The sequence below is a fragment of the Bolinopsis microptera genome, chromosome 6 (assembly GCF_026151205.1).
Source record: "Bolinopsis microptera isolate Bmic1 chromosome 6, MBARI_Bmic_1.0, whole genome shotgun sequence".
In the NCBI taxonomy this organism is placed as follows: Eukaryota; Metazoa; Ctenophora; class Tentaculata; order Lobata; family Bolinopsidae; genus Bolinopsis; species Bolinopsis microptera.
In genome coordinates this window covers 16063571-16085892 of record NC_087077.1, presented here as the reverse complement: position 1 = coordinate 16085892, position 22322 = coordinate 16063571, and the positions used below count along the sequence as shown (strand labels likewise).

At 38.9% G+C, this 22322-nt stretch overlaps 2 protein-coding genes across 3 annotated transcripts; both read right to left on the bottom strand.

Moving 5' to 3' along the window:
* Positions 1–203: 203 nt before the first annotated feature.
* On the bottom strand, positions 204–1065 carry LOC134816363 (dynein axonemal light chain 1-like). The gene has a single exon (XM_063825178.1). It carries the CDS (start codon positions 1063–1065, stop codon positions 490–492), a length of 576 nt encoding a protein of 191 aa, XP_063681248.1. The 3' UTR covers positions 204–489.
* Positions 204–21085, bottom strand: LOC134816362 (protein FAM227A-like). Of its 2 annotated transcripts, none has more exons than XM_063825176.1 (13): positions 20800–21085; positions 11900–12030; positions 11146–11286; positions 10830–10921; positions 5251–5373; positions 4412–4528; positions 4121–4269; positions 3709–3894; positions 3313–3428; positions 3005–3142; positions 2662–2792; positions 1919–2029; positions 204–1676 (listed from the first exon to the last, which is right to left on the bottom strand). In XM_063825176.1, exons 1-13 carry the CDS (start codon positions 20951–20953, stop codon positions 1571–1573), a joined length of 1695 nt encoding a protein of 564 aa, XP_063681246.1. In that variant the 5' UTR covers positions 20954–21085; the 3' UTR covers positions 204–1570. The 2 variants fall into 2 exon arrangements, with proteins under 2 accessions (XP_063681246.1, XP_063681247.1); XM_063825177.1 differs by having other exon boundaries at positions 3709–3888.
* Between the last annotated feature and the right edge of the window lie 1237 nt (positions 21086–22322).

Sequence of the window (22322 nt, the reverse complement as noted above, 5' to 3'; positions counted from 1 at the left end):
GAGTCGATTGCATATTATCTAATAACTGAGGGGGAGAAAGGGGGTTTCTAAATAATGATTACACTGGTGTACTTTTAACATAATAGCTATATGTAAAAGTGATTACGGAGGGGGGAGGGGTTTACAAATTTTCCAAAAAGTGATTACGTAATATGTGAACGACCCCATAAAAAAGCACTGAAAATGCAATTGATACACAATACTTAAATATGAAAACATTATATTATCGTATTATGTACAGATCTATATATAAATAAAAACAATTGTAAGCATATTTTTCTTGCTTTCAATTACAACAGGTGGCCATCGAAATAGTGCATGTCCTCAAAACGCCCAAAAGGTATAATTTAACTGTGAAAAACTGGATTAAATCTGCAAATCATTGAACAGCCCGATTATTGAAAAAAACTACCCAAAATTTCTTGAATCCAGGACCATAACACAAGTTTCAACAGTCTCCCTTCAAGTCTCCACATCTCAACACTTAATTTATCCCTCATCTTCCTCATCCTGTCTGACAATTGGGATACCGTCCAACTTCTTCAGTTTCACCAGTTTCTTCTCGATCTCCGCCCTCCAGGTTTGGTCCAGGGAGTGTTTCTCCTCAATCGGGTTGCTCACCATGTTCAGATCCACCAAACACGGCAACTCGGCTAATTTCTGTACTTCCGACCAATCCTTAACTTGGTTATTGGACATGAAGAGTACCTTCAGTTTCTTCAGTACTCCGATTCCTTTCATTTTCTCGATCAAGTTGTAGCTGATCCAGAGTTCTTCGAGCGTGTCCCCCACAGGTTCTAACCCACTGAAACTCTTAACGTTATTTCGACCAAGCGACAGAATCTTCAGAGATTTCAGCCCGTTCAAGTTTGTGATTTTCTCAATAGCGTTAGTAGAAAGCGACAGTTTCTTGCAGTTGTTTAGGGTAGAGAGGGAGGCATCCATCTTCTCAATTGAGGGAATCTGACAAATCAACTTTATCTCCTCCGCTTCGGCAGCTTTTTCTCCCATTTTCGTCTCCCATGCTGCTAGAGCTTCTTTTATTGTTGTTCCTTTGGTGGACATACCTTACTAAAGAACTATTTGTTAGGAATTTTAACGATATTTAATTTAAATCATCAAACATCGATAATCAATAATATGTGTAGCTCATCCAATGAATAACAAAACAGTCGGCTTATTTGCAACGACCATCATTGGCAGTTTCATCCAAACCCCCCTCCCCAAGTTGAGATAATTATCGATATTTGTAACAACAAAAGTGTTACTAGCAATTCAACATCCAAATAGTAGTAGGTTCATAAAATCAAATAATCTTTTAAATCTTATAATAATTGGTCGTAAATATTCATGCCAATAACTAAAAATTTACTCAAGACTTTAAGATAACCTCACACAGAATCATCCCCAAATTTATCACCAAAACAACATTGAACATCCTTCACTGAAGACCTAATGGTATTCAAAATACAGTATCAAAAACACACTTTACTGTTAAAAAAAGGGCTCAAATACAGACAAACAAAATACTAAAATAGTGAGAGATAACAAGATAAGGATAAAGATAATGTTAAGAATGAGAGTGTAGCTGTTTCTCCTCTTGTTCTTCCTGTAAAGCTATCAGAGAGTCGATAGTAGATGATATCTTAGCAGCAGCTCCAGTAGTCCCGTGTAACCTGACAGAATACTTCATGTTAGAAACAGAAATAGAACACCGGTAATACTTCATGTTAGAAACAGAAATAGAACACTGGTAAAGAGAGGAAACCCAGATTATACCTAGAATAGAACCCGCGTATATCCTGGGATGCTCTTCAAGACCCAGTGCAGATCTGGTAGTTTTCTTGAAAAGTAACGTTAATTGATAATGTAGAATAAGTAGCCGTAGTAGAAGGCGGAGGAATAGTTTTACAGTTACCTGTCGTACACGATCATCTCAGCTAGTTTACTGACTACAGCTGTGTTATCTAACAACTTCCCGCTCCTGTGCTGGTATTCTAGTCGCTGTGCTAGGTTATCATTGGTGGTTCTGAAAGGAGTCATAGTTACAGCAGTGTTGTCATGGTCACAAGTAGCTTCATGGTGTGAAATATCTGTCTATAACTTGGCATATTTTGTTAAAGCTTTGTGTGACATTTTAACCAATAGCTATTTGTAATATGAGGTCAAATTTACATCAATAATCGGACTTTCAACAGCATTACAGTAAACCCCCGATTTACCATAGTGCGGCGTTCAGTCTGGGGAAAGGTAAATGGAACGGTAAATCGGGGATTTTGACTTTTATCCCTTCGGATCACATGGTTTCTCTCCGCACAGAATTGGATTCAATTAGTAGCTAGTCACAAACACTCAAGGGATAATTAGGGGAAGTCCGGAAGTAAGGACCCTGACAAGCTTGCTTGAGATCTGGGACCCATTTATAAGCCGTATTTCAAAGGATCACATGATATCAAACTAAAAATGTGAACATTTTTCCAAAATTTTGGGGGAAAGGGCAGACCGAGGTACGGTATATCAGGGTTTTACATGGCTTGAATAGTATCATCGTCCATCGTTCGGGAAATAATTTCTCGTTATTGCATGAGGATGAATGGTTCTATTTGCTCACCTGATATGGAGACATCTGAATGATTATAATTGATCCGACTATTTGCTCACCTGATATGGAGTCGTCTGCATTCTTCCCAGTACTTGTTCATGTCACGTGTTATCTCCTTGACACGTGTTCGTGACTTACTGATTAGTTGACGGTAGGTTTGTCCTTCCAGTGACGGGTAGCTAGAGATCTCCTGATGTTTTAGATGGTAGAAGTAAATCAGAAAATCTACAACTATTTCACGAGAAGTCTCTAAAACTATTTTGGTTGGCGTTCAGCTCGGATACAATAAATATTACGAAAGGGGAGAAATTAAAGGGAAACAGTAGAAAAAGACAAAAAATAAATTAAAGGAAAACAGTAGGAAAAGGAGAGTACATAAAGATAAAGGGAAATAAAATAAACCTTTCTGTTCAGTAGTTTAGAGATACCCACGTCCTTAGCAAGGTTCTGTTCCCTAAGACAATACTCTACCAGAGGGGAGTGTCCGGACAAGTCAAACTTAGTCAGGACAAAGTCTGGTCCGGGCTCCGCCGAGTGGGACTGGATAGAACAAGTGTATTGGCATTAGAAATTAAGATATTAATTAAATGAACCAACGATTAGTAGAATACAAAATGAGGACCATACATAAGTAAATAGCACCAATCTCTGCAAACACCAAAACTTGATGGAACGTCCGGGCAATGTCCGGATGATCCTCCAGCTCTTACCTCGATGTTCCGTTTTCCTTTGAGTCTGGGTAGGGTGTGTAGAGTAGACCTGGGATGACGGGACACACTGGCTGCTCTACCAGCTGCAGGGGACACACTGCCGTGAACACTCAGATCTAGTTGTGCGATACAGTCAGTTTCAGGGTAGTGGGGGTGTATTAAATAGGTTACACTTTGTAACTACATGCTTTGATTAGGGTTGTAATCTCATGCCATGTTGTAAATTTAAGCATGCTTACAGACATCAAATTTGCATGCATGATGCATGCAAGCAATTGGTTTAAAATTATTTGATACATTTCATCTGACCTATTCTATCTGGCGCAAATATATCAACATGCAATTATTCGATTTTTATAAGGTAAAATACCCTAAATTCTAAACTATTCCACCTACTTTTCCTGGAGGTATCATGAGTAACTTGTTTAGACAATCTACTAGAGGACAGGGAGGTGTGGGAGTTGTCCCCCTTGTGGGACTGTTTATCCGTTTGTTTGTCACGTGCCAGACCAGGTGACAGTTTGCCGGAGGTAGAAGGGAATGTTAGGATGCTGTCCACCGAGGACTTGTCGCGCACTGATACTTGTTACTATGGTTACCAATATCACTAATTAATCAAACAAGCCAAAACACGTGCATAATCAAACACCGTGCTAATAATTTAAGTAGGACGTATCGTAAACCAACTAAATTGTAAGTTTAAACCTAAATAAGGCTCCGACATGCTGTTCATGCTGAATCATCTTCCACAGAAATTAAGTAATTAAGTAATTAACTTGTTAATTAGTGAAGTGAGAACACTACTCACCCTTCTGTTTTTGGTTGTTAGCATCCTTATCTATACTATCTTTCCTCATATTGGGAGGCTCCAGTTTACTGTAGTCCCAATATAACCAGTGTCGTATACTCGGCTTAGTTCCTGTCATCCATAGGTTCACTGTCTCCAACACATCCTGTCTGGGGTTGTCATGGTAGCAACTTAGAGTTGTCATAGTAGCAACTTAGAATTATTGTGGTGACAAGCTGTTGTCATGGTAGCAGTGAATGAATATGAAGAAAACTAAACGCCTCATATCAGCACTAAATATTTAGTGTTTACTTGAAGGGAGTGTCGTATCTTCTCCAAGACACAGGGAAAGCGTGGCAGTACGCAGCGTAGATAGCCTGTGCTATAGCGTTAGGGTACTGTAGTAACAACTTCTCTCTGTTTATCAGCCTGGTGGGAAGGGGCAGTTCAAACACAAGGAAATATTTTGTATCGAGAAAATTTGTTTGTTTTTAATGAAGAAAGCTGTGTTGTTCACAGCTCAGATAATGTAGAATTTAGGACAACTGTTTTTTAGAAGTGGTGATGATGTCATTATTCTTGATATAGCTATCTTTACTGTGATGTCGGGTAAATATTTCTGCCAGGAGCTTTAGCAATTGAAATTGTAATTTGCTACCGGTGTCTGGGCTGAGCCAGTAATAATGTTTCCAACTAGTATAGGGTCGCACCAAGCCATTTATCAAGAATTTGCTAAATACTGTTATCAATTATGCCCAATTACATAGTGCCTTAAGATAAACAGAAAGTGCATACTGGTCTCATCATTACATTGTCCAGACACAAGCTTCCTTTGTACATATATATTTTTCTGCAAGCCCTATTTTAATGGACATTGTAAACCACTGGTCGTCATAGCATCACTTTATTATCAGCATATTTCTAATTCTCCTGATTATTTTGGGTCACATTATCTCAACCATCTAGCAGGCAATAATATAAGACACAGAAAGATGACCTCCACAGTGACTAGGTGATATTAAGAGGCAGTGAAACTAGCGGGCTGCGATGATGGCATCATTAATTATATTGGCTCTGTTACAACGCTTCGTGTTAATATAAAAACATGAATAGGATCTGCTATGTAATCTAACACTGAACAGTGAACTTACCTGAAAGTACCGTTCAGAAGCATGGTGTATGTTCTTGCTACTCTTCCGAACAGAAGTGATGTTTTCTCACGCAGTTCCCGCTCATAAACAAAGCTAAGTGACTCCGGGGGAGGCTTCTGGAACCTGGTGACATTTTCTAATTAACATTTAATTAATATTTACCGTTCTGCTACGTGTTGTTAGGTTTCGCTTTCTTGTTTTTCCTATTTATCATGCGTCAGAGCATGTTGTTATCCATTATCTCGCGATAATCTCGCTTATAATTTGTAATTAGTTGAGAATTTGGACTCGTTCTTTTTGACGGAAACCTAAATTAGAAAAATTCACGTCATCAACCACTTGTTAAGTTTTCCAGTATTTAGTGCCCTTGTAACTGGATGAATGATAGCTGATGTCGTCCTGTCATTGCTTACAGTCTTACTCCTGCGTCAAGACTCGTTTGAAATGGTCGCCTTTGGCGTTTTTGATGGTCGTTTAAAAAAAGCTTCATCACGAGTAGTAAGACTCTTACTTTTCGTTTCTTTTTTTTTATTTTGGTTTTCAGTTGTTTACTGTTTAATAATTTCACATTTTAAGAAATGCTAACAACATATTTTAACATTTTTAGTTTTTTCGTTTGCTCATCCACGTACTCTGTTACTTTGCTAACGAACATAATTTTATTCATGTAATCGAGAGATAAGAACTCTTTAAATTTTCAGCCGTTATATTATGCCCCGATACGAATTCTAGAAGGTTACTTTGATTTGTATATAAATAATTACAACACTTGGTATCTGATGAACTCTGGAGATCTCTAAGAGGAACACACCTGTCTTGTACACCTTTAAAACTGGACCAACGGGGTTTACTAACCTGATCATTGAGGTATAGTTATAGTAGTTAGTTAGAATTATTGAGGTATGAATTATTTGTTTTTTCAAACTCCATTTTATCGAAATGTTTTTTTTTTCCAAAATTGATATTGAACTTATCCCGATCCCCGTACATAAAATATATGTATCAGCAACAGAACTATTCGTAATGTATAACTGCTATGGATCCTGAGACTACAGGATGGATACTGGAAAGTTATTAAGATGAATGTTTCTGAACATTTTGGAAACGGTAAATGTCCCAATTTTTTCATTTTTTAAAGAGAGGCTGGGCCTGGGTGGCCCACGAGAGGATAGCATGTGAATGCTGTCCAAATCAGCAGGCAATATTATTCAATAAATATTATTTTCCTATTCATAAATTCAATACCGAACCCAAATCTTTCAAGCTTGTATAACGATACTGATATTGGTATTTGATAAGACCAGGTGATGGTTATTGGTTAATAATAATAATATCCCATTATACGATTGATTATCGTGACAAGTTTTATAGATTGTAGATGGCTCGAGCAGATTGTCCGAAAGAAGAAAACAATTTTACCTTGACCAATAGTAATACCATATGTTGGAAATTATACGTGATTCGGAATCAGCGTCAAAAATTCGTTGATTTAATTTTAAGACAATTAGCTAATTAGGGGGGGGGGGGGGGGGTCATGAGTAATTTTGAGAATTTTGGAATCTGAGAAAGTGAGAATTTGACCATTTTCGCCAGGAATACTCAAAAATATCTCAAAAATCATTTTTGAATCTGTATAATTCAGATTTCTCATTTTCTCAAAAATTGTTCACTCAAAAATTACTTTTGAATCTGAGAAATTCAGCATGGATTTCTCGTTTTCTCATAAATTGTCCACTCAAAAATAGCGATATACCAAATCATTCTTCATATCAGTGCAATGTGATCCAATGGAGATGAGAATACATTTTTGATAATGAGTTTTTCGCCTCTCCTGGAAACCTTTCTCAAAAATACTGCCTCCAGTCTCCACACCATATATTCAAAAATGAGAATTTGGCCATTTTCGTCGGGATTCTCACAGTGGCGTCACGTTGCCTGTTGTTGCGCCCCCCCCCCCCCCCCCCCCCCCGCACACGGGGTCAGCGGGGCCCATGTTACGCCACTGGATTCTCAAAAATACTCATGATCCCCTAATTATACACCAATATGGATTAAATTACATACAAGAGAGCAATATATTGTACCGGTATATTATGTTTGCGTATTCACTATGTTGTTGTTTCTATCCCCTTAAACAGAGCTAATTTATAGTATTTCGTTCTGTGCGACACTGGATCTCGGCTTAAGGGTCTTCGTCGCCGCACATAGGACAAGCACTGCTGCTTGATTTGCGAATGGTGTGGAGGTGTTTTTTAAGCCATAATGTCCCGTGATGAGGTGCACTGCAGTTCTGTAATTATGTCTGTTGTGGCTGAGTGTAGTGTTAAGATTTTTGATGATGTTGACGTGTTTGCGGCTGAGTGTCAGTTTGGTGTGTCTGGGACCATCAGTTAACCAGGTGCCCTGATTTTTCGTGACCGTTATCATCTAATAAACAGAAAATGCTACATAATTAGGCACGGGATGAAACATGATACCCATGAACTACATTTTAAAAACCGTGTCACAATATGTTGCAGCTTAAAGTTGTCTTTCCATTTATTGTTTGACTGTTTCGTTAACATCAACATCTTATTCTTACTGTTCTTTTAAAACAGTTCGGGTGGTCTAAATAGCTAATACGCTAATAGCTTATTATAATCCATAACTCCATAAGAACATTTCCATTGTTAGATTGTTTAATTCGACCAGTTACAATTACTGTTAATGTTATTTAAGATTATGCTGAAAACGATAATTCATTACTCATCAACAGTCAACACCACAAAATCATATTTTTATAGGAGAGTTCGACTATTGTTATGACAAAGAATGAAACGCAGTATGAAAAATATCTACGGAACGGAAAGGATGTTTTTGATACGTACTGCACAGCCGAAGATAAACGGCCCTCATTGTTTCCCAGAGTACCTCAACATAAGTATATAGACCTATACCCAGACCAAGATCTGCCCGGGACCGGCAGTTTTGAGAACGACCGTAACCAGCAATTTAACTATGAGGCTGAGGTAAAAGTGTACAGGGCTTTGGAGAAACTGGACAAAAACATTATCGTATTATCTAGTTTTGAATATACTCATTTACAATACCATCTGGGTGATTTAAGTCATGACAAAAGAAAGTGTCAAAAGTGTAAGAAGATGGCAGCTAACAGAGAAGGCGAGTGCGACTTTGTTGTGATAGCTCCAAACTGCTTTGTCGTCATCGAGGTCAAGAACATGAGCCATATTGATCCTGACATCACTGACAAAGATAAACAGTTTCAAGCTGAAGCATTAACCAACACATTCAAGAAATCACTCCAACAAAGAAAGAAAATGGCAGAACTGATAAAAAGATTCAGTAAACCGAAACGCCTAACAGTTCTTCACTTCACTGCTTACCCTAATTTTGAAAAAAGATTCAAGAACGATTTCCAAATAAGTGGAAATAATAAATCCACGATCATTTTCAAAGAAGATATTGATGACTTCAGTAAATGGTGGGAAGATAATGTAAGTGATTTAGTCATGAATTTGAGTCCAGAGTTCCGCACCAAGCAAGAAGAAGTTAGAAACTTATTTCTCGCTATGTGGTGCACAGAGAAAAAGAAAGCTTGTGATAAATCGAAGTGCAGTTTGGGCAGATGCATCTTAAACATTGACGAGCAATTGCGATCAGGAAGATTCACCTTCAGGACGAACAACCCTGAAGTTGTCCCAACACCGCCGCTTTACAGAAAATTCTTAGGAGTTGACAACTTGACTATGCAACAATATGAATTGATTAATTCCACTGAGACGTTTCAGTGGATCAACGGCCCTGCCGGAGCAGGCAAAACTGTTGTATTGATGGCAAAGATACTACAACTAGTATTGTCGGATGGAAACAACAAAGCTGTCCTGTTCAACTTTACAAAACTGATTGAAGATGTTGAACCCTCAAGACGCCAGGAAAAGACACTCGAGAAGGCGGGTGTAAAGCATATAATCATATGTGCCACTGACCAGGATACCTTATTTACACGGTCACGACCCCATATCCTGGAAATTCACGCTAGAGCGGAAAAACTTGATGATGACGAATGGGAAAAAAGCTTGGATAATGCACCGTCAGAACTTTATTGTGAAGTATTAAAAAATCTCGTGGATCACCAAGTGGTTATAGTTGTGCTTCCATATAGTGAAAAGCATCTCGATGCTTTTGACCAAGGATGTTCCTCTGCTGAGTTGTTGAAAAAACTGGTGACTTCATTACAAGGAATCAACATATTTATCGACGATTTTCAAGTGGTGATGAATTGGGATGGAGTGGAAGGATGTAAAGATAAAGGATACGTATTCATTGAATCACTCGTTGAACTGTCAAAAACTCAGCATGTCTGGGTAGCATGTGATATGGTCCAATGTAACTACAATGCCAGTAAAGAAAGCACTCACGATGGAGATAGCCTAATAGCAAGATTATTTAACGAAAGAATTTCTTCCCAGCATCTTACAACCATGTCGAAAACCTTGAGAAACACTTACTTATCAGGCACCTTGACAGTAATTCGTGAACATATTGTTGGACTGATGAACACCAAAACAAAGTTTGTGAACAAAGTTTTCCCTTCACAGTCCCCCGGTCATTACATACATGGACCTCAAACAGTCATACATTTTTTAGAAACCGGTCACGAACTGATCCCAGACATTTTCGCTAAGGAATTGGATAATTTATGCGGTGATAATATACTAGATAAAAATGCCGTGGGAGTTGTTCGTATTAAAGATATTTTGTTCGCAGACCTCGCCAATGATATGTTACAGTCAACAGACATTGAACCTAAGGAATTGAAGTCATCGTATTCTGCAGAGTGGCCAGCAGTTATTGCACTCCTTACTTGGGGGAAGAGCATTATACTAGGTGAATCAGGGGAAGATGATGTGGGCAGAGAGCACTCTGAAGACTTAGAGAATTTATACTTAGCAATTTCAAGAGCGAGAGTAAAGTGTACAGTAATTATGTACCCTTATGGTGGTGTAAAAGACATTAGTGTTTGTCGTCACTTGAAGACTTTATTGAAGAAGCTTGAAGACTGTGCTGATATTAGGAGATATAGAAATGACAAGTTAAAGGGAAAAGAAAAGGAGTAAAAAATCATAATATTATGTAAAATATGACTTTATTAGGCCCCATGTAGCCTCCAGGCTCGACAAACCCCGACAAACACCGACACACCCCGACAAACCCTGACAAACCCTGACAAACCCCGACAAACCCCGACAAACCCCGACACACCCCTGACAAACCCCGACAAACCCCGACGTGTCGAGATATGTCGTATCATGTCGGGCCCACCGGCTACATGAGGCCTTTTATTTTGTTTCAAATTAGGAAAATTTCCCTATTCAGTAAAATCGTTAGATAACCAATTAAAATAAATGTGGGACACTATGAATCATTATGTAACAACAATCATTTTTGTCTTTAATAATTAATGGATATTACAGATTTGGCAAATATTTGGAGTTGTTTTTTAGTATCAATGAAATTTCAAATTCTTCAAGTCTAAAAAGTATACGCAACTGATCCACTGGTGTTTCAAATTGACTTACTTTTTGAGGAAGAACCACCAGAAGAGGTCGTGAAGAATGTCTTGACTTTCTTCAGAAAAGAAGAAATCCTTCCACTCCCTCATCAGGCCCGGCTGTAATATCAAAATTAAAGACAGCAGTATAGGAAGCAGTTAAAGTGCTGAAAGATGAATCTCAGAGTCTCTGTGATCTCTGAGTCAGGGATCACTAAAGTCTCGTTAGCTGGGAGGTGATCACCCAATCATTAACATTAAACCCCATTCCACCACTTCTACAGTTATTTTCGGAAATTCCTTCGTGTAACACTAACTGTAAATGAGTATTTATTAGCACATACCTTCTCAGTGATTCTGATGGAGGATGTTACAATTCTCATAATGGACTGAGTCTCTACTTTCTGGGGCAGATCACAGGGGGTGTCAAAGAAACCCGGGTATTCTTCCATCTCCACAAATATCAGCTTCTTTAGTCCTGTGTCCTGCGGAGTGTACATGCTAACATATTGGGGGGGGGGAGGAGGGGGGAGGATTTAGTCCTGTGTCCTGCGGAGTGAACATGCTAACATATTGGGGGGGGGGGCGGTTTTCTAGTCTTGTGTTCATTGTTCATTACAACATAATAAACTTACCTAGCATGAGCACTGATTCGATCCAGCAGTAAGGGTTCAGATAAAATAGTTTACTAAGTTTCTACTTTCTAAACGTTCGCAATTCTGCAATTACACCCTTAAAAGGCTTCGCGGTTTCTCATTGTCTCAGTAATTCAGTAACTTAAGCCATGAAATATTAAACTTATTAAACTTTTGATGAAGTAAATCTTGTTTCTAAGTACCACCAAAAGGAAATTAGCTTGTTTAAACTTTTAATAATACCGCCGTTCCTTTGCTAATATAATATAACCGGAAAATGTGTGATCTTCTTCAGTCATGATTTTTAGTGAAACACTCAAAAGTTAAATAATTGTTAAGGTTATTAACCTGTTGTTGTTCCTCCTGCTCTATCTTAGATTCACTCCTAGTTAGTAACGTAGTAACTAGGTTTTGTTACTTAGTAACCTGATCACTTCGTCACTAAGTAACTTAAGTTACCAACCTGTTGTTGTTCCTCCTGCTCTATCTTAGATTTACTCCTAGTTTGCTGAGGTGCAAAGTCTAACTTTGGTTCCTTGTGTTGGTCTATCAACATTCTGCATACATCCCTCATGTTCCCAATCTGGTATTGAGCTGAAATTAATCATATTAGTCTAACTAATTTTCATTTATTTGTTTCGCACAAGACAAACGCCATCTTAGGGCGCGAGGAGAGTTAGGACTCCTCGGACTACATCAATGTAATTCCTTCAGTAATTTTATCTCTTTGTTTTAACTTTTATTTTTAATTATATATTAAAATAACTAGCAGGGTACCCGTCCTCCGGACGACAATAATTATTTACTATCGCTGACACCACGTTTTCGCTTTCTAAATTTATTGGGTCAAATTTAAAGACAGCATTTTCAAATATTAGAATTGCAATTAAAGTTATAATCAAATTTACACAACATTACGATAGAAATAGTAAATAGTTAAAAAATGCTTCGAATATGTGCAGGACATCTGTCAAAACTGTTAACAAAGTGCCGTAATACTAATAAGGACTAACTCTAAGAATCAAAACACATAGCATATAAATTATAAGTTGATGTGTTTAAAGTATGGCATATTGGTATGGTGGGTTATAAAATATAGATACCTACTTAGAATAATGTACAATTATTTACAGGGTACAAATTTTTGAGAAGTATAAAACCATTTAAGAGTAAAAGGAGAACAGGTTGGTCATGGTAGTGTTAAAAGTAATAAATGCAAACAGTTCTATACTTCTTTTCGTAAAGTTAAATTTAAAAAATGTCAGTAAATCCAATTCCAAACCAAATTCATAAAACAAAGTCGCTGTTAACATATTATCTGTCCAGTACTTCTGGGTAAACAACATTATCCGTCAACCCAATGTCCAATGACAATACTCTAAGCGCGTCTTTCTCCCCAACCCTGCTTTGCGCCACATAATATTGGCCGTGGGAGAAAAATGGCCGGTCCAAAAAGATCCCAACTTTTTTTAGCGTTTGTCCTTGGGCCTTATTGGACGTGATCGCAAAGCAGGGTCTTAGAGGGAATTGCCGTCTAGTCATGTCGAAGGGAAATGTTCCATCCGTTGGTTTTATAGGGATGCGAGGAATAAATAGTTTGTTTCCCTTGTAAGATCCTCCAGCAACCACGGCTTCTATGATATTATCATGCAATACAGTAACGATGTATTTGGTGCCGTTACAATGACCTTGCTGAGGCTGCAGGTTCCGAAGAAGCATAACAGGGCAACCGACTTTCATTTTCAACTGATGGGGTGGCATTCCACTTGGTGACAAAGTGTTCAGATACTCTTGTGGAATGTCAAAGCTGTCTTCGGAGCTCACTTTGTCGTGGGACTTGTAGAGTCTCTCTTCGCCCGGAAACGTCGCCATGACTTTGTTGTTAATCAAGTCAACAGTTTTGTTTGTAGGGCAGATCAGGCTTCTACTTGCAGTCCAGCTGTGATCTGTATACTGAGTTTCAAGGTCTTCGAACACCCAGTTAATAAGAGCATCTAAGTCACCCTTGAAAATCAACTCATCCGGGATTGTTACCCTGAACTGGCCACCTTGAGGATGAATTGGAAGCAGGCCATCACCGCAAGATAAAAGATAATCAGTAAATTCTTTGTCTTCGCTGTTCTGGAAAACACGCATGTTAATGTCAAGTTTGAAAACGGTTGCATGTTTCCACAGATAAGAACTCTTGAGACATGAATTCACTATCTGTCCTCGGCTTCCTTTCACTACAACAGGGAGGCTCTGTCTCCAATCAGTAGCCCACACCATTGTTATCCCACCAAACAGTTTGTTGTTTCCTCTGACAAACTGAAGTGATCTGTCAAGTGTCTCAAAGATCATTTTGTTGCCCATGCTTACTTCATCAATAATAAGCACAGCTGTTTCTTGTAACAACTTGCCAGTAGCGTCCCGTTTTGAAAAGTTGGCCATAGAATCTTCAGTCAGCTTAAGCGGAATTTTACAACGACTGTGCAGAGTTCGGCCGTTGTTTAGCAGAGTGGCTGCTATCCCTGAAAGTGCAGTTGCCAGGGCTATCTTTCCTTGAGCTCGAACAGTGTCGAGGATAAGGTTGATGGTGTACGTTTTACCCGTACCACCGGATGCCTGAAGTGCAAAAACCTTGCCAGAGTTGTTAGCAACAGAATCCATAACAGCAGAGTAAAATAGATGCTGCTTATTATTGAGTGACTCTACACGCCCTTGTAAGGAGTGAGCAAGAGCCTCTCGATCATAAGATGTTTCATCCCTGACAACCCTTGGTACGTTAGACCTTGGCAAAAGGTCTTCCCTCACAGCGGGAAGAAGGAAATCTTTCACTAAGTCTAATTCATCCTGTTCGAATCTTTCTTTCAGATAGAGGAGCGCTTGGTTGAACATAAGCTCAGTTGGAGCTTCAGCATTTTCAGCTCTCATAAAGTCCTCAACCAACTTCTCGCGATGGCGTTGCCAAAATAGGGGAGGGTCTGCTGGCCGACAGTAGATAAGGAGATTCGCAAAAACGTCCCTAAGTTGATTGCCAAACTGAACTGTGCTTGCCTCCTCCATCACACAGTCCAACTCTTCATCTGTTTCCAGCAGCCCAAGTTTACGGCAAGCTTCTTGAAAGGTTGGACAAACGTGGCCATTTATCGTTCTCAAGTTTTCAAAAGAAGTTGCCCCAGATTTGTTGTAGAGCAACATTCTTAAGAAGAAGAGTTCAGATTGCTTAGCATTGCAGGAAAAGACTGGAATACGTCCAACAGTAACTCCAGTTTTTCTCTTCCGCCAGCGTTTGTCCTTCTCAATCCAAGTGTATTTGTCTGGGAAGTCTGGATAGAGTACTTCCCTGGCCTCTGGATCCTCTGCGTTCTGATTGAAATATGCCAAAAGTTTTGTAACACGTGGACCACGGTTTATGGCTTCCTCTTCCTCACCTTCAGCAAACAACTGCATCTGCTCCCCCTTCAGATGACAGTCAAGTTTCATTACTGCTGGACTTCTATGAAAGAGGTCAAACCCATAGAGTCTCCAGTAAGCCTCGGAAGCTGAGAGGTAACGGGCGTTGGAATAGGTCTCAACTTCATCCTCTTGCTCAAATGCCGCAACTACTCGGTCTGGACCCTTGTTTATGTATTTGAACAGGTATTTCACACACCTCGTTGAATATACTACTTCCACGTTTATATGCGCCTCGTAAATTAACGATAAGAGTGGACTATAAGGTACAACCCAAGAATTGTCCAGCAGGAAGAAGTTCGGATTGCTTTCGCTTCCCATATTCACCCTATGAACTTGTCCTCCATCTTCTGGTGATCGACGACGATAAACAGGAGGGCTGTGTTGGGTTAGCATTGTATCTGCTGACAGATTCTTCGGGAATTTCTTGGAGCATTTCTTATCAGCACCTTCACCAACCATACACGGTGAGTTCCTGTTAATGTTTCCGCAAGGTCCATGTATATTGTTGGTGGTTATAATCTTGTGCAGCCGAGGGTTAGTCAGGAGATCTGGAATCTCTGCGCAAACTATCTTATCAACATCCTCTGGTGTGCGAGGTTTGTACTCATCTGTGAGAATTACAACAATGTGAATATGAGGCAATCCCCTTTTCTGAAATTCTACTGTGGCAGTATAGCCCCGTATATCTCCAAAAACTTTGTTTAAGCAAATGTCTTTGAGTAAAGCATTCAATTTCAATTTGAAAACTCTAGCACAAAGATCTGGCCGATCAGTGTATGATTCTCCTGGATCCAATGCTTCCTGTATTTCTTTCCACTTTGGGTTACAGGTAAACGTTACAAACAGATCTGGCTTCCCTAACTTTCTAACAATACCCATTGAGTCTTGGAATCGTTCTCGATAGTACCTTGGCGAACCGTAGAAAGAAGGAGGTAATATAATGCGCTTTCCTGCATTGTTCAGATCATTGTCCGCCTGAGCGTCTATGAGCCCATTATATTTTTCTGCCTTGATTGTTTTCTGGTTATGCCGCACCCAATCTAAGCGGCTACCTTCAATCTTAGCCCACATATCGCACACAAACTGCTGCGTCAAACGTCTGTATTTCATTACTGAGTTCCAGTCGTCCCTAACCTGCATCCGATAGCAGTAGAAATCAGAAGCCGTTAAGGTCCTATTGTCAGATCTTTTCATACCCAACTGAAAGCCGTCATCACCTTTTGGAAACATAATAACATAATGTAATGGATCATATGACCGATGAACTGGACTGATCCTTCTTACCGCACCTCCCCTCTCGTGCAAAATAACATCCATGTTCGCAGTGATTTCCCCCGGCAAAAGTACACCAACTTCTGAAGCTGTTGGCAGGTTGTATGTTCGTGCGTGGGCATCAGATGGCCGTCGTCGTTCATCGGCATGCAAAACTAATTTAACATCAGGTGAAATGCGCATTAGTTCCAGTCCAGACTTCAATGAGCAGATGTACGGATTGCAATCATGTAATGTATTTTGAATAATCTCAACTGTCTGCTGATCCAGAGAGCTCATGATTTCCATCCTGTTTCCAGTTTCGTGGTCAGTATCGTGGAAATACAGTTGAGCAAATTTCGGGCTTTCACCATCTTGTGGCAATAAGCTGCCAATTCTGTGGTACATTTTGCCGCGAACGGTAAATGTCGGGCTGAACCCCTGATGTTTGATTTCTTGCCCACAACCGAGTGATGCTAAAGCAAAAAGATTATTGTATGCTCGAGCATTTTTGAGGAAATGGGATCCGTTAACATCGAATAATAACTGAATCTGCTCTGGAATTGGTGGTAAGCGTGGCAATTTCACTTTGCCTCCGCTGCAACATGTGTTCTTGTTTTCATTGTTCCAGAAGTATGCATTACAGTGGTTGCATGTAAAATCCCTGATCGACCCTTCAAAGGTGTTACAAAACTCCTCCGGTAGTTCTGTTTCGTCGAACTCGTCGACAGGTATTTTTGAAGCTAGATTGAACCAAGCTCTCCCAGTTCGCCCTCTAAACTGCATTCTGTTCAGTCCTCTTGTGGCGTGTGACGGATACCCCCGACGTTGGCGTCTTCGTCCTCTTGTTCCCCTGGACCGCAGGTTTCTCGATAAGTTTCTCGGGGTTCTAGATGGGCTTGGACTCCGTTTGGATTTTCGACCAAACCCACCTCTCGTTCTCTGGCGACCTAAAATTTGAATAGTTTTAAAATTTTCGTATTTGAAATGACTATTTACATATTTGCAGCATGCATCAAAAATAAACTATGTTTTAATGACAATCAAGTATTAGTAAATATAAATTCGTAAAATGACCTCTTAAAGCATTCGGGGATCTATCAACTGCAACTGGGACATCTCGTCGACAACGTTTTGAAGGGTGCTTACTGTTATCACTACCATCATCAGAGAGAAGTAGATTAGTAGTTTCACTGTCATCTGAAATAATTATCTCTAATAATTAACGTATTATCAAAATATGATAATTTCAATCCTAATTTATAGTAACCTGCAAGTATATCGTTTACATTACACAGTATTACAGACCTGCTATAGAATTCGGGCGTTCTTGCTGAGCAGGATGATCAACATTTAAAGTTAGATCCACTGATTGAACGTTGCTTCTCCGAATTCGTTTGCAGGAAGGCTCACAATTTTCCGCTGAAGGAAAACCCGTTACAGGCTACACTAAATAAATTATGGCTAATGCCTTCCTTAGTTTCTTAAATTTTGAAAATATTAAATATGTTATGTACTATATATTATATAATTGAAACTAACGTGAAACTGTAAGCTGCTCCGGGAATGCTGGACCAGGTTGTTGACTGTCGTGGAAACTGTTAGCGGTACCCATTCTCCTGACATGATCGCGGTTGTCTGAATACAGACACAACCTATCGAGTCGGTCTTCGAAAGACTCGTTAGCAAGTCGGATAACCTGTTTTTTCGTTAACTGCTCCAACCGACAATCCCTTTCCTCCTGAGACTCATTCATAACTCGGATGGCTTGACCGATTGATAACTGCTCCAACCGACGGTCTCGCTCCTCCTGAGACTCATTCATAACTCGGATGGCTTGACCGATTGATAACTGCTCCAACCGACGGTCTCGCTCCTCCTGAGACTCGTTCAGAATCTTTTCTTGCCTCTTCCTTCTGTCTCTACTTAAACGTTTTTCTCGTTGCATCTCGGACTGTGCAAGAATATCCCGCTTTCTTTTAACAGGCCTTTTGTCTGAAAAATACTTTTATATATATATGCATATGTAAAGTGTATACTTAAAGACTAAGAAATTTAGAAAAAATTTAAACAGTTATGTTTTTGCGAAAATTCAAAATATTTCCTATGTCGATGTTTATTTATTAACCTGATAATAAAGCTCCGATAGAATTTGCCGCTGTGGAACCCCTGGGACGACCCCTAGGACGACCCCTAGGACGACCCCTAGGACGACCCCTAGGACGACCCCTAGGACGACCCCTAGGACGACCCCTAGGACGGCCTCTTGTGCGCTCTCTAGTTTCATTGATTTGTTGGGGAGCTTCATCAGATTCAGTATAAACCGGACCTATGGTGGATTTATTTAGTCGCACTGTACAAATATTATTAAAATGAGAATGACGACCCAGTCTATGTCTTACATAATGACTAAAATTCTCAACAATAAATATATTTTCTTACTTGGTGCCGAACGAATAGTTCCTCGGGAGTGGCCTCTTCTACGAAATGTTCCTCTAACAGTGACAGGACTTAAGGTGTTGGGAAAGTCAAACTCTCGTCCTGAACAGTTTGTATGTTCACATTTTATTAGTCAACGTCTAAGCTTCAGCTTAAAGACAAAATTAAAGTATAGTTGAAGATATCAAAAATATTGCTCACCTTCCTCGTTCCGGGGCAGAGGTGTGCTAGATGAGCACGGTATAGGTAGGTCTTCCTCCTCTAAGATAAGAGTAGTAGGTCTTTCAGTATCATTTCTCTTCCGCTTCATAATTGCATTTACTACGCGATACATTATTTTTGAATTATTTATATCATACAAAGTGCGAAATTAAACTTTTGGCAGCGCTTCCGCCAGTGGCAGCAGCATCTGCCAGTTCTAAATCGTATTTTTGTTTCAATTGGCCCCCATGTGCAAAAAACAGCACACTACTTTGGAGTCGAAACAATAGTGTGCTGCAGTGAGTGCATAGAATTACATGCATTGATAATCTTATCAGCAATGTATAAAAAGATAAGTTTCGACAATTAGTGACGGCATTTTTAGTAGTAGTAGCTGTAGTTTGTAAATAGGGATTGGTTTTTATACTTGTATTTGCTAATTAGTGCAGATAATATTGTCTTAATATCGAATGGTGTCAAGACTTCAAGAGTTAGAGACTAAACAAATTGTTACCTACCTATTTAATTCGCGTTTTTGACACCACTTGGGGGTCCAAATTTTTGGCATTAAAATCATTATTCCTTGGCCAATTTTTTATTTTTTCATACTGATTTGGAGGCCATTTAAGCATTTGACCCAGCTAAAAAAGTTTCAGTTGTATATCTTTTACGGTTTTTGCGGAAAGTCGCGTTAAAGTTGATGCCGTGGTGTCAGTAAAATGGCACAGATATATATATATATATCGTCTCGCTTTATATATAGTAAGATAACAATCAAAATATGGTACTTAAATTGGCCTCACACAACGTATCGTTTTGGTGTGCACAATTTATCGTCAAAAACTAGAAAAAGTTAACAATCTTATGTAGTATCATATTGCACATTAACACAACCAAGCATTTTGTACCTATCAGGAAGCCTCAAGGCTTAACCCGGTATACCACATACCTGTATTTTTCATGATTTCCAGAGCAACAACGCAACAAATCAGTTTTTTGAGAACAACTATAAAAGTAAGCATTTTAGGACAGATATTACTATGTCTAATGTCACGTGTTATTGAAGGTATTATCTATCAGCTCTAGAATGTGGCTGGGTTGGTGAGGAAATTGACATCCCAACAGTAAATAAAATTCCGACGTTGACTGTTTGGTTCTTTTTCAACCAACGGGTTTGCTAATACTAACAAACAAATTAAGTTTATAAATACGAATCATGTTACGAAACATTTTGAAGTCAAGTTGCCCTAAAAGCTAGACTATGAGACACTAAACTACGAGAGACGGCAGATTTAATAAACAAGTATGTACGAGACAGAAGACGCTGCAGTTAGAATGTATTAGGAACATGTGGTGGGTGTACAGAGTGACAATAACGACTAGGAGCCAGGAGGAGGAGACTGCTTCATGTAGCATGATGGCTTATTGTCTCCTTCAACTGAGTACCTATTCATAGAACAAGTACTCAGCTGAAGAAGTATTCAATAGTTGACCCCAAAGTCGATCAACTTGCACCTCACATGCACTTCTATTAACCATCAGGTGAACCTGACAGATGAGCTCACGTGCACAATTTAAAAGTATTTGCGCGCGGTTTTAGAACTGCATGCAATCGGGCCTGACCGATAAGTTTCTTCTCTGCTATTGGTGCAATAATCAGAATTTCACTGCACTTTTGACGAAATGGTGTATCTGTTGTGCGTGTCATAAATCGTAATTAACAATTGTGATGTTGCTAGTTTACTGATGTTGCGAGTTTACTTTTAACTTCACTTCCAATTCTTTATTGGCCTGCAATTTATTGCAATTAAACCGCAATCTGATTAATCAGTTGGACAATAAAATGTTATCCAATAAACAGTTGTTTGGACTTGTTTTTGTTTGACATAACGTGATTTTCTGTCACAACTTATAATTATATTCCGTTGGTAATTATCCAAATCCGTCGAATATCTTGTAATTCCATTGGCAAAATACTAGAGAAAAAAAAACCTAAACTTGAAGTGAAAGTGAAAGCGAAAGCTAAGAACTCACGTGTAGCCTTGGCGAGTTCCCTCTCCTCTGCCTCCTCTTTCTGTATCTTTGCTAATATGACATCCTCCCGATCATCATTAACCCACAATGGTGCTATCTTACGTTCTAGTAAGTTCCACACTGACGGCTTTACCACCTGCTTTTTAACCTCCATTAAGAGATCACGCGATTCACATTAACCAATCAGAGGATAGGGGTTGTGGCACGTGGTTCAGGTTGACCAATTAGGTGGTTGCTGGGTTACGGGGGCCTCCACGATATTGCTCGGTTGGATCATAAAATCTCTATAATGGGGTAGAGTAGTTAGCGGTGATGATATTTTAAAACTTTGTTTAAAACTTGATTGCTACAAAAAGACGTCTTTGAGAAAATTGAAATAATCTCAGCTCAGTGGTATATTGAAGCATTAAATACTTCTATACTTACAATGTTGCAGCTTTAATTATTCACTTAAATGCCACGAATTTTTCTCTGTCAGAGTTTCAAATATTTCAAGAACTTTTAAGCCCGATAATCTTGCAATTTTGTGATTTGTGTCGGGTATTCCATTCCGAACGCAAAGGATAAAATATCTAAGTCCTATCTCTCATTAGCTCATTATAAAGATATCCGAGTATCTAAATGATTTAAAACAAGTTCTGTTGAAAACTTGATTATCCAAAGCAGTAGTCACAATAATATATTCGTTGTGGGCCGTTTTCCTGTCATTGATAGTATTACAGCGGATGTGTTCATTAGGGTCGTTTAAATTTCATCCTGCAACACAAATAGAGTATAGACTGCTTCAGCACTGTATGATACTTTCTTACTTCCTTCTTTCCTTAGTTTGTGTATGTTTACGTTTAGTTACTTTTCCGCTACTCGTGCACTAAGATTCCTTTTGGTTTTCACATTTCCACTGCTTGTTTAATCGTTAATTGTCAATTTTTAATGTGGTTTACAATCACTTGTTGATGATACAGTTAAGTTTTAGATTCTTTCAATAGTTCTACGATATAATAATTGGTTTCATTTTGATCGATGTGACTGGCTATTGGTTCAAAACTTTTATCGCTTTTTAGTCACGCAGAATTCTGCATAACGGCTCAATTCTCATATATTAATTAGGCAAAACTGAAGAACTCATATTATATAAGATATGTAAATTATAATAAATTGTCAATTGAATGATAATTACACAGCCGAGAAAGCATTACTGTATCACATACTGTAATGTATCGCAAATTTAAATACATAAACTGCCAAAATTATAGTTACGATTATATTTTCTAGGAGAAGAGTTCTTCTGTTAGTAGGATCACAAATCTAAACATTTGTATCATTTTGCCATCCAGAACTGAGCACTGAACATGAACGGCGTAGCTATTCTGATATGATAAGTTTATTACTAGAATTGTATACCCACTTACCAGTTGCAACATTTAATTAAATAATTAACTGTTCAATAGGTATAGAATTAATAAATCACTTTCCATGACGACATTTATATATATTTTTGTCTTGCAATTACTGGAATATGCGTG